Source organism: Dunckerocampus dactyliophorus, chromosome 8 (genome assembly GCF_027744805.1).
Source record: "Dunckerocampus dactyliophorus isolate RoL2022-P2 chromosome 8, RoL_Ddac_1.1, whole genome shotgun sequence".
Taxonomy (NCBI): Eukaryota; Metazoa; Chordata; class Actinopteri; order Syngnathiformes; family Syngnathidae; genus Dunckerocampus; species Dunckerocampus dactyliophorus.
In genome coordinates, this window is record NC_072826.1 from 3,143,863 (window position 1) to 3,156,023 (window position 12,161).

Sequence of the window (12,161 nt, forward strand, 5' to 3'; positions counted from 1 at the left end):
GTATCGGCCGATCCCACTCATGGATGATCGGTATCTGAATTGGTAGCGTAAAACCCTGATTGGACCACCCCTAGTCAGAGGTGGTATCATGTCATTGAGGAGGGATGTTTTTCCTTTATCAGTCATGACACAACCATGAAGTGCGCATTTGAGCGTCTGTTCTATCAAAAGTGGAGCAAACGAGATTTTCGTGCTTACCAGCAGGCACTCAAGACACATATCACTGTTAGAACATCTTTAAAAAGTCATTTTTTACGGAATAGGTGACCTTTAATGAACTATTTTATGTCGAGAATGGACCCATGCCTGCTATTTAATACCTGCTGTGATTTCCTGCCTGACCGTCTGCTTTGCATTCTTATTTGCTTTGCCATTGTTCATTTGCATACAATCTCGTGTCTGCAAAAGGACTTTGATGTCCTAATAGGTGCACAGTACAAGTGAGGTGATGTTGTTGTTTAAAATAGCAGGATGCTTTGGTGACACGCTCATGATGCGTCAAAATCTTTCCATCATGGCCGATTGTCTGTTCATTCAACGCTTGCAGGCAGTAACAAAGCCGCCGCTGTCTGCGCACATGTTGAGGACCCTGAAACCGAAGAAGCTACAGCCGACCCGCCGTCAACAATTATAGTATTAAAATGTCCCGTGTGAGCGGCACCTGGTCCCGTCAGGCACCAGGGTTGCTCAGGTTTGAATATCGTATCTGATAGAACGCACAGGTGCTCACACAATACTGTTATTTAAGGAATTAAAGGCTTTTTGTTCTCAGGGCACCGACATCTTAGAATCTGAGAGTTTTGTTTTTGTTTTAGATCCATTCTTTGTTTACTGCCGCATAGTGGCCAGAATACTACGTATCACTTGTATTTCAATACGTTTTGACTAACAATAGACCATAGTTTGTCACAAAATAGCGATAATTCATTTCTGAAAAAAATGTGATATAGCGAGGGAGCGATAATCGAACCATGGGGGACGACTGTATTGCGTTTCCTTGAAAATGTCCAATAAGATCAATGTCAGCCATTTTCAAAAGTCCTTCTAGTTTTCATTCACATCTCCGAATGCAAGTCTTTACACCTTCTTGACACATCCTTTGTATGCCTTTGCAGACCAGCAAAGGGAACCAGCAAGCGCTTGTCTGTTGTATAAATCATTCTGGGCAGTAATGTAATTGTAATTATGGTGACGATTGTTAGACTGAGGAGGCGACGACGGGGCCGTGTTGCACACCTGCTAAATTATGTAACTTCCTGTTCAATAATTCAATTCTTTTCACAATACTAACCTTCAAACAAAGGGCAGAAGTGTCTCCAGCATGTAATGCATCCCTGAGATGTATACTGGCCCATGGCTGTCTCCAGGAGGAACATGGGGATGCCACAAGCCAGGAGAAATAGAACGTATGGAACCAAAAAGGCCCCTGGAAAGAGAAAAAAGAAGAGTTAGAAGTTTCAACGTGGGGGTTCAGTTTGGGGACTTCCCTTGACCCTGTGCACTCCGCTGCTCAGAGCACCTTCCTTATCATTTAAATCTACATTATGACTAGCTGCGCTTGGCAGGAAACAGGAAATGAGAAAGCACGGGCGGAATGAGTCTGCTTCTCATGTGGGAGTTGGCCTCACCTCCCCCGTTTTTATAGCACAAGTAGGGGAACCGCCAGAGATTTCCCAAGCCCACGAGGGTCCCTGCCACGGCCAGCAGGAACTCCAACTTGTTGGCCCACTTGCCGCGGTCCAGCAGCTGAGTCTTCTTCACCAGGCTGCCGCTTTGAGCCGGCGCTTCGCGGCTGCTTCCTTTCAGGAATTCCCTAGGCATATTGGAAAGGGGATTAATTACAAATAGAGCGCAATCTGATCTCAAACATCCGTCTCAGTGCTTTACATGAGGACTGACAAATATTTGTGGCACGGCGTATGCATTCAAGAGACAAACACTCAGCTGACTACTATTTGGCAGGGCTCAGGCTCTTTGTTAATTTATTGGTTGAACTTGAGCTGGCAGGATTACCAGCAAATGGAAAGTTTTCACCTGCAACAAGTGTTCCCCATCACAGAGCGAGCCACGGCACTTGTTTTATAGAGGCAGCATTTCCCCAGAATGAAAAGTCTTACATGTAGCCGGCAGCATGGTGGATAATCAAGAAAGAGTCATTACTTACCCCTCCATCACTGAGCCCCCTCCCACGAGAGTTGCTTACAGCAACAACAAAGTGATCAGTATTCCTCTCGGCTGGATGCACCACAGGATCTCCGTACAAACAAAAAGTCATGAGCAAAGCCAGAGTGTGTATCAAAGCCGCTCTGGTCGCTCTCACTGAGACGCTGCGCTCCACACCATGCGGCCGCACTTGAAAGACTGTTTGGCTCTGACAAAGGTTCAAGGTAGACACCACTTCCCTGCTGTATTTTTCCACTGAGACAGGAGTAGCTCCAGTCACTGAGATTAGCACAGTTGCTAACAACTAAACCAAATCAGCTGAGCCGTCCCTTGTTATGTCAGTGGCTGTAAACAGGCTGCGTTTATCTGCCAACTGGGAATTTGCCGTGTTGAGCTGTAAATTGTGCAAAAAAAAACACACACACACACACACACAATGACAATAGTCTTTTCTCTATGCAAACATCATCAGGGGTGAATAGCTGATCTTTATCATCATTTGATGTGCCATTTTACATCCGTGGGGTTTATTTAGACAACATGTTATCTTGTCATAAATATTACTTTTTATCACTTTTCACGTTTTCTTTTGATTAATCATGAACTATGTTATCCTAAAAGCCCACGACATTCAGGTTCTTTTTATAGCCTACTGCTTACTTCCTCTTTTCAGCTTTTATGGTCGTCAACTTTTTCCCTTGAACTCTTGCACTTTATCGTTCGGCTTATCTGGTTATGAACTGCTGGGAGACACTCGAGTTTAGGTTATTACAGTCTAATAGACACACCGCTGTTTATCAGTAGCCTACTTTGGAAATGACACAGAACAACTTGGATCGTTAGTAAATAACTCATAGAAAATACTTATTGCGTCACCGTTTGATAATTTCAAAATAAAAGTACATGTAATGCATTTGCATTCATTACATAATAGATATATAAAGTTGTTATTTTTATGGCTGAAATACATTTTCAAAAATGGCTTAAATTAATATATATTAATATGATATGAATATATAACAGAATATCATATAAAGCATGTTTAAAAATATATTACAAATATCACATATTCACAAAAATGGCTACTCTACAGTTATCAGCTCGTGCTTTGCTAGTTTACAAACAGTTCACAAAATGTCTACCGCTACGTCGCCGTTCGAACTACGCGTTTTGTTTTTTTTCAAAAGATAATGAAAAAATGGTCACTGTTTTGTGGTGGACTGTGGCCCATTGTTAGTCAAAAAACATTGAAACACAAGTTGTATGTGGTACTCTGCCCACTAGGCATCAGTAATGACACAAAACATTGACGAGACATGACGTCACATCACAGGAGCTGAACACCGCATGGAGGCAGCCATGGCATGTCCAAGAGTTTGAAACCCTTTCATAAGTTTACACTAAATAAATTGGAGGCTAACTAGTTAGCTCGCTACTATGCTACACAGCCGAGGCCGTTTCCTGTGTCCCTGCAGTGATCCCATAGCCTGCGCATTAGCATTGTGGTGTAAACAAAGAATAATAGGAGTGTAAAGGTGACTGTAAGGTTATGTTATTTCATGTCTACATGGCTGTAATAATGGGAGAAAACATATGTAGAAGTCATAAACAGGTTTCCTATGCTCTAACTACAAAAATGTTCTATTTAATAATACAGTTTCAAATCCTACTTGATAGACAGATAACCTTTATTGTCAGTTGCAGAACAGGAATTAATCTTTGACAGGCTCTAACAACCGACAGGACAGAACAGTATGAAATACAGACAAAACACAACAACAAAAACAGTGGTGTGAAAAAGTGTTTGGCCCGTTCCTGATTTCTTTTTTTTTTTTCACTTTTGTCACACTTAAATGTTTCAGATCATCAAACAAATTTAACAATTAGTCAATGACAACCCAACTGAAAACAAAATGCAGTTTTTAAATGAAACTTTTTATTATTAAGGCAAAAAAAAGCTGCCCCCTGTGTGAAAAAGTGATTGCCCTCTAAAGCTAATAACTGGTTGGGCCCCCCTTGGCAGCAACAACTGCCATCAAGCGTTTGTGATAACTTGCAATGAGTCTCTTACAGCGCTGGGGAGGAATTTTGGCCCACTCATCTTTGCAGAATTGTTGCAATTCAGCCACATTGGAGGGTTTCCCAGCATGAAGCGCCTTTTTAAGGTCATGCCTCAGGTCAGGACTTTGACGAGGCCACTCCAAAGTCTTCATTTTTTCTTCAGCCATTCAGAGGTGGACTTGCTGGTGTGTTTTGGATCATTGTCCTGCTGCAGAACCCAAGTTGCTTTCAGCTTGAGGTCACCAACGGATGGCTGGACATTCTCCTTCAGAATTTTTTGGTAGACAGCAGAATTCATGGTTCTACTTATGACAGCAAGTCTTCCAGGTCCTGAAACAGCAAAACAGCCCAAGACCATCACACTACCACCACCATATTTTACTCTTGGTGTGAGGTTCTTTTACTGAAATGTGGTGTTACTTTTACACCAGATGTAATGGGACACACACCTTCCAAAAAAGTTAAACTTTTGTCTCGTCAGACCACAGAGTATTTTCCCAAAGGTCTTGGGGATCATCAAGATGTTTTCTGGCAAAATTGAGACGAGTGTTAATGTTCTTTTTGTTCAGCAGTGGTTTTAGTCTTGGAACTCTGCCTTGCAGGCTGTTTTTGCCCAGTGTCTTTCTTACGGTGGAGTCATGAACACTGACCTTAACTGAGGCAAGTGAGGCCTGCAGTTTTTTGGATGTTGTGGGGTCTTTTGTGACCTCTTGGATGAGTCGTCATTTTGGTTGGCCGGCCACTCCTGGGAAGGTTCACCACTGTTCCATGTTTTGGCCATTTCTCACTGTGGTTCGCTGGAGTCCCAAACAAATGGCTTTATAACCTTTTCCAGACTGATAGATCTCAATTAATCTCAGTTAAGTTATGTTTTAACGAGGGGGGCAATCACTTTTTCTGGATTTTTTTATAAAATAAAAAGTTTTATTTAAAAACTGCATTTTGTGTATATTCACATTTGCTTTATGATTGAAACATTTAAGTGTGATAAATATGCAAAAAAAATAAATAAATCAGGATATATTTTCTATATATATTATATATTTTCTTAAAAAAAAAAAAAACTACTTTGCGGAACCTGATGCAAAGTAAATTGGTTCCCGACCACGAGAAGCAATTTAACGCGATAAATGAGGGACGACTGAATCCCTCGCCACATCGTGCTTCAAATTTCACGGCTTCACTCAATTTTTCAAAAATATATAAATAAATTCTCAGGACATTGAATCGAACGCAACTGGACCGTTGAGGTTGTGATCGATGCGATGCCCTGACACTACAATGGCCTTGATGGATGAGAAAATTCACAGGCATATTAATTCATAAATCATTGCTGTTTCATGGTTGAATGAGTCCTATTATTAGTCCAAAAATGTGCTTATTTAAGCAAATTTTACGGTTTCTTTTTTTCCCCACTTATCACGTTCATGTCGGGAACCAATTAACCGCAATGAACGAGGGATTACTGTACTAGAAATCAATGTTACAAGATAATTCTATGCAAAATTGTGTTCTGTTAGTAATTCGGATATCCTGACCTCAGGATGCGGACTTGTGTGTTGCTTGTGCCACTGTGCTGCCGCCTGTCACCTCTCTGGTGCAGTGCACCCGAAGGGCGTGTCTGGATGGAACCATCTGGTCACACCTGGGAGCAACCGTCTCATTAGGCCTTTATTAGTTGTGCCTGGACTCACCTTAGTCACCAGACTGTTGTTTCTCCATCACCTGCTTCCAGCATTCAGTCCTGTTCCCTTTTTTCTCGCTAGTTACCCTAAAAAGCTAATAGCTTACATTATTAATATCAATATTTCAGCTTTTTCTCATTACATTATGCCTTTTTTTCGTTTTTGGGTTCTATTTTATTTCTACGATGTGCCACAGACCAATAAAAAAAACAAGCCATGGGCCACAAGTGCTTTTATAGCTCTCAGGCAGTGTTAACCACGTGATGTGACGTCAGCTCTGTGAGCAACCACAACTCTTGTTGACTATTTAGCTTGTTAGCGTCCTTCATCACAAGCAAACAATGGTAAATAAAGAGAAAAGGGCAGAGTTATTGCAGCTGGAAAGAATCGATGCGTTACTACTAGGGCTGTCACAAGATCCCGCAAGATTAAAAAGTGAACAGATTTCTTGTTTAGAGAAGAGTGGTCTTGCGAGAACAGGGCAACCAGAAGCCCATCAGACTGTAAACTATGGCATCGCTACTGTGAACTGTAATACACGTAATATGGAGGTGGCAGTATTGGAACCGCACATTAAGTTCTGTACACAAACTATAAACCTTGTAATCCAACCTACCAGTGCCACTTGTGTGGGTGTTTTTTTTTCCCCATCGTAGTTGAACAGCTGCCCCCGTGTTAGTTGTCAAACAAAAGCTGCAGTAATTCTACATTTGAACAAACTTACTTAAGATTTGTGAGATCAAAACAAGATCGCTGCATAAGACTTCATCAAAACACACTATAGTAGATAGTAGCATCCATTTACCTAACCCTAACCCTAACCCGTTTGTCCAGTCCCGTTTTTTGTCATTGTCAACCCAATGTCGTGTAACATCTCAAGGTGATACACAAGGTATCTCTCAAGGTGAAGAGGACAGTTTCAGTGCCAATTATAATTGAACCAGCAGATTGTTGGTCAATCCAAGGATCACACAGACATTTGAGTTTTGCCATTCGGGTCCTTGTTAGGGGGCAGCGGGTTGTGCAAGAGTGCTACAGCATTTGGCGTCTGAGGAGAGTCGGGTGGCTTCGTCCAGGACCCCTAGCCTTTTGTGAGTGGCGTATATTGAACACAGGAAGGGAACAAATGCATTAGTTGGGGGTGTCATGAGATCTCGCGAGATTAAAACGTGACAAGATTTTTCATTCCCAAAAAAAATGTCTTGTGGGCACTAAGCCTGGGACGATAATAAATGAATTAATCACACAATGAATTCAAATGAAATGGATCATTTTGCCAGCCTGAATATATTGCCATGTGTATGCGTGTCTGTTTTCCTCGTCTCTCGCTCCAAACAGGCAAGAAGAGTGTTCACTCTGTGCCTTTGGGGAACAAAGTCACAAAGTGTGGCAAATAAAGTCGTAATACGATGAGGAAAAAGTTGCAATACTATGCAAAGGTGTAATGTTACGAGAATAAAAAAATGTAATACTAGGTTTAAAAACCAGTAACATAGTGAGAGTAAAGGTACAATGTTTCAAGAATAAAGTCGTAATGTAATGGTACGGGAATTAAGCCGTAATGTTAGAAGAAAGTACAGTAATCCCTTGTTTATGGTGGTTAACTGGTTCCAGACCCGACCACGATAAGTGAAGTTCCACACAGCAGGATTCAATTTTAATAAACTGAATATTTTTGTAGTAATAGCATAGAAAACTTGTGTGTAACTTTCTAAATACAATTTGTACCATTATTAGAGCCCTCTAGATATGAAATAACACCCCTATAGTCACCTTTACACTCCTATTACCCAATATAGTTGATCAGACAAAATAAGCCATTTGAGACATAAATAACATTTGTGCTCGTGTGTGTTTCAATACGTGTGGACAGGAAGTGATGTCGGGGGTTCAGAGTTGCGTGGGTTAGCTGGAGTACAGCCACAACGGTAGCCTGTGTTATTATTATGATGGCAATGGTGACTATTATTAAAATTATTGTTATTTTTGTGCCTGTTGTGAGATAAATTATTATAAAATAATAAAAGCCCATCGTTGGAGGTCAAGTCTGGCACATGTTACTAGTGACACCTAGTGGCCAGTGTAATACAGTTCATAAACATGTTGTATTGCATAAACTGTATTTGTATTGTACTTTATTTAGAACATTGTTATACGTGAAAATGCGTAATTTGAGCCAAGAATATATAACATTTGTTTACATATGCATTTTTTTGACGAATAATGGGCCGTAGTCCGTGTGTTTTTACATGCAAATGATCCATGCCGAGCTCTAACCAAATGCACTTCTGCCACCTTGTGGCCGTTTTTATGGCTTAAACCTGCTTTAAAAGTCCCATTTTACTGTGCAGTTGCGTCATCACCTCTTTTTGCCTCTCACGCAAAAAAACCCTTAAATAAATAAATAAATACCTCCTTGGGATTGGGCGTTGGGGTTTATAAAAACGTATATATACGTCTTTGGTATTGAATGAGTTACTTTGTGAGTGAGTGAGGGAGCGATGTTCGAACCGCCGTGGAGCGAGGGGCGACTGTACTTTTATGTGGATGTCGCTTCAGTCGCCGATGTTTAGTCACAGAGAAAATGATGTGGTTGCTCACTGTCAGGAAAACACTGCCCCTAGCGTTTTAGTCGAGAATTGCACGGCCGAAGAGCTCTAAATGGATCAAGATGCCACCAGATGGGCCGGCTAACTGTAACTTTGCCGTAGCATAACTGAGCCTTAAAGCCGCAACGTTACAAGAATAAAATCGTAATACAAAAAACGTCACATTAACATCATCAGTTTAGCTTTTTCTTTGTTCTGTTAGTGCAAACGGTGTGTGTTTGAGACATATTGAGCGGAAGCGTACCCTTCAACTAGTTTCATCAATGTCCTTCTTGTTGCTAGAAGGGTGGAAACAGCTGAGCTTTGAGCCTGGCTAAATTAAGAGGAGGCTGCTAATTGGCTATTTTGGTCCCGAAGGGGACAGATGCACGCGTCGTCACACAGTGGACTCCACATTTTTGCCCCCTTTTATTGCTGATTTAAGCAAAATATGTTTGTGTTATTACAAACTCCCTGTAAAAGTCTACACTAAACACGACACTAAATATAGCCTGTGTTTATGAGCAGCCAGCAATCTGTTTGTTGTGCAAACTCCACTTGGAAACTGGAAATTTCAGATGATCACATTTACCGCAAGATGGGACTGGGCTGCAGATGGTTGTTGAGTGGCATGCATGCATGCAGGTGTTGTCTGCCTTCTTGGAAAGAATGTGGAAAGAATGCTGAATGAAGGAAACGGGCTGCATTCAAGGAAGGAGACGCGGCAAAGCCACTGTGACTTCATTTGTTTGGAGTCTTAAATGACAAGTTCACATGCAAGTGTCAAGGCCGTCTTGAACACAGACACACACACACACACACACACACACCTAAGAACACATGTTCAAGTTCACGAAGTAGCAAAAATGTTGCTCCAAAAGCTAATTAACATTTGCACGCTCCCACGGTGACGTGACATGCCGTCACAGCTGTGACTACATCATGTGACAAAAGTAAGGTAATTTTGTACAATGAAACCCTTGACTGGCCAGTCGCCTCCTGCTGGCCAATCATGGGAATGCATAAGGCCCTTACATGCTACTTAATATCAATAATCATAATGCAAATAGTTGTAAAGTGACACCAATAAGGTTGCACTTTTTTGAATAAAAAATTACTATGAGAAATAAGTTCCAGTGGTAAACGAATAATGTTGCAATGTTACGAGAAAAAAATTTGTAATGCTGGGATACTGCAAGACATTTATAAATCTAGAGTCCTACGCAGAACACACAACCTCATCAAGGACAGCACACATCCACAACACTCATTATTCACACTCCTACCGTCAGGCAGACACGACAGGAGTTTGAAGTCCAGGACCACAAGGCTGGCAAACAGCTTTTACCCACAGGCCATCAGGCTTCTCAACGAAGCACTCACACACGCCGCATGCAACACACGCACACACTCATAGCACTTTATTTATTTGTATTATTTATCTGTATTAATGTCTCTTCTGTTGTTGTTGCTTAATTTATTGGTATTTATGTTTCTGATGTTCTTATTCTTTTTCTTGTGTTTTCTTTCTTTTCTTGGGAGAATGAACAGAATAAGAATTTCATTGCATAGTAGAACTGCTGTTTTACTATGCACATGACAATAAAACTCTTGAATCTTGAATAAAGAAATCGTAACACAACGCACAAAAAGTTGTAACATTACGAGATTAAAGTTGGAAACGTGTTAAGAATAAAGTTGCAATACTACAAAAAACAAGTCGAAAACTTACAAGAATAATGTTGCCGTCTTTGGAGAAGAAGATGCAAAGCTTGTAGAATAAAGTTCCAAGAATAACATCACAATAATACGCCAAGCTGTGACATTACGGGACTGAAGCGTCAGTGTTTCAAGACTTAAGTGGAAGTTACGCAACTAAGTGGTAATGTTACAAGAATAAAGTTGTAATAGTACAAGAAACAAGTCGTAAAGTTGCAATCTTCCAAGAATAAAAGATGCAACATTAGGCAAAAAAAAGGTCGTAATACTACGTAAAGAAAGTTCTGGCATGAAGGGAATAAAGGTGCATCGTTACAAAAATAAAGTCGTACTGTACTGTCGTGTTACAGGAATTACCGTAAGTTTTAACGTTACAAGAATAAAGTTGTGTTACTTCAAACTTTGTGAGGCTACAACATAAAAATTGCAATCTTCGGAGAACAAGTACACAACACGTTGGAGAAAAGAAAGCTGCGTCACACATACATTCGGAAGAGAAATAAGTCAAGAATAAAAAGTCGTAAACGATGAGGAAAAACTCGTAATCCTACGTGATCATTTGCAATGTTACGAGAATAAAGATGCTGCCATTCGATTTGCATTTGCATCTACATTTGTTGATTTTTCACTACTTTGACTGGCCAGTAGATGGTGCTAAAGGTGTTTTGGGGGATATTTAAAGGTGTTGATGACGTTTTTGTTGATACAGTTGAGGCAGGTTGGTGGCTGGTGCCAATCTGGCAGAAATTGGTTGTGGTTTTAGTAACAATGCTGGACCACAACTTGATGAGTTTTTCAACACAGACAGGTTGTCAACATAAACGGCTACCACTGTCTCGCAAAATATACAAATAAGTTCCGTATTCAACCCACCACACAGCATTTTGGCTATGTCACGTAATACATCACAAAAGCTGTCCAATCAAGTCCCCGAGTACCTTTTTTCTAAGCTTTTGGTCTGGACCAGAGTACCAAACTGCAAGTATGAACACAGCCTTAATGCGTGGATAATAAAAATAATAACATGTGGATAATCACACCAGCCGCGCCTCGTTTGCTTTGGTCTGGTGATTGTTTTCATGGGAAACTTTGAGGAGAGCCAAAGAAATTGCCCAGAAAGTCTGTTCTACAATACTCAAAGTGTTTGTCACAGAAAAGCCATTCTGTGTGAGAGATTTTTGGAGCAGAGAAACGGATCACCGCTCACCACCTGTAGTTACCAGTAACAAGCAGACCGGGACAATTCACTTCATTTTCTAACACGTACTTCATGCCCGCCAGTGTGTAAACTACTTTAAGGACTTCATGTACACACAGCATGGTCCTCGGGAGCTCCAGGGATTTATGGCAAAACGTAAATATATACCTTATACAGACGAGCTGTCTTTGTCTATTGTTTATATATACACCTGTCTTGTTTTATGCTTCTCGGAACAATGTACTCAAAGATGAGACGCTCAAATAAAGCCTTCCTTGTTTCTATCCTTCACGGTGTCCTGTGAAGACCACAGTGAGTCAGACAGAGACTAGACTTTCATTATTTTCAAATGAAAGCAAATAAGAATTAGTGACATGTGCGCCACAGAAGAATGAGTAGTCGCGCATCCCTACACTGAGGAATCACATCTCTTTTGTTCTGTTGTGTTAACTTTCCTCCTTTCATTATGTCTCCCCAGCATTAGGGAGGCTCTTTCTGTACGTCAAAGAAAAGGAAAGTGAAAAATGAAGTGAAACCCTGCAAAAGAAAAATAAAAGCATCAAAATCAATTTTACTGCTAATAGTTACGCCTGATCTTTGACATAGAGCCGCGGCTCGATTGAGCGACCTAAGCAAAAAAAGTAGAAAAATATTCATGTTATGTTTTTATAGCAGTTTTTGCAAGTAGACATTTTTGTCCTCGAGGGACCCAAAAGGGTGGGAAATGAAAGGGACCCCAAAGGGATA

General features: G+C 40.8%; 1 protein-coding gene across 1 annotated transcript in view; it reads right to left on the reverse strand.

Moving 5' to 3' along the window:
- Positions 1-3,481, reverse strand: part of LOC129186104 (sodium- and chloride-dependent GABA transporter 2-like) — a 48,520-nt gene extending 45,039 nt beyond the window's left edge. Inside the window, exons 1-3 of the mRNA XM_054783986.1 lie at positions 2,165-3,481; positions 1,629-1,813; positions 1,292-1,426 (exon numbers count right to left, since the gene is read on the reverse strand). Coding sequence (XP_054639961.1) covers positions 1,292-1,426; positions 1,629-1,813; positions 2,165-2,172 — 328 coding nt within the window. The 5' untranslated portion in view covers positions 2,173-3,481. The remainder of the gene's footprint in view (positions 1-1,291; positions 1,427-1,628; positions 1,814-2,164) is intronic.
- Positions 3,482-12,161: the final 8,680 nt, after the last annotated feature.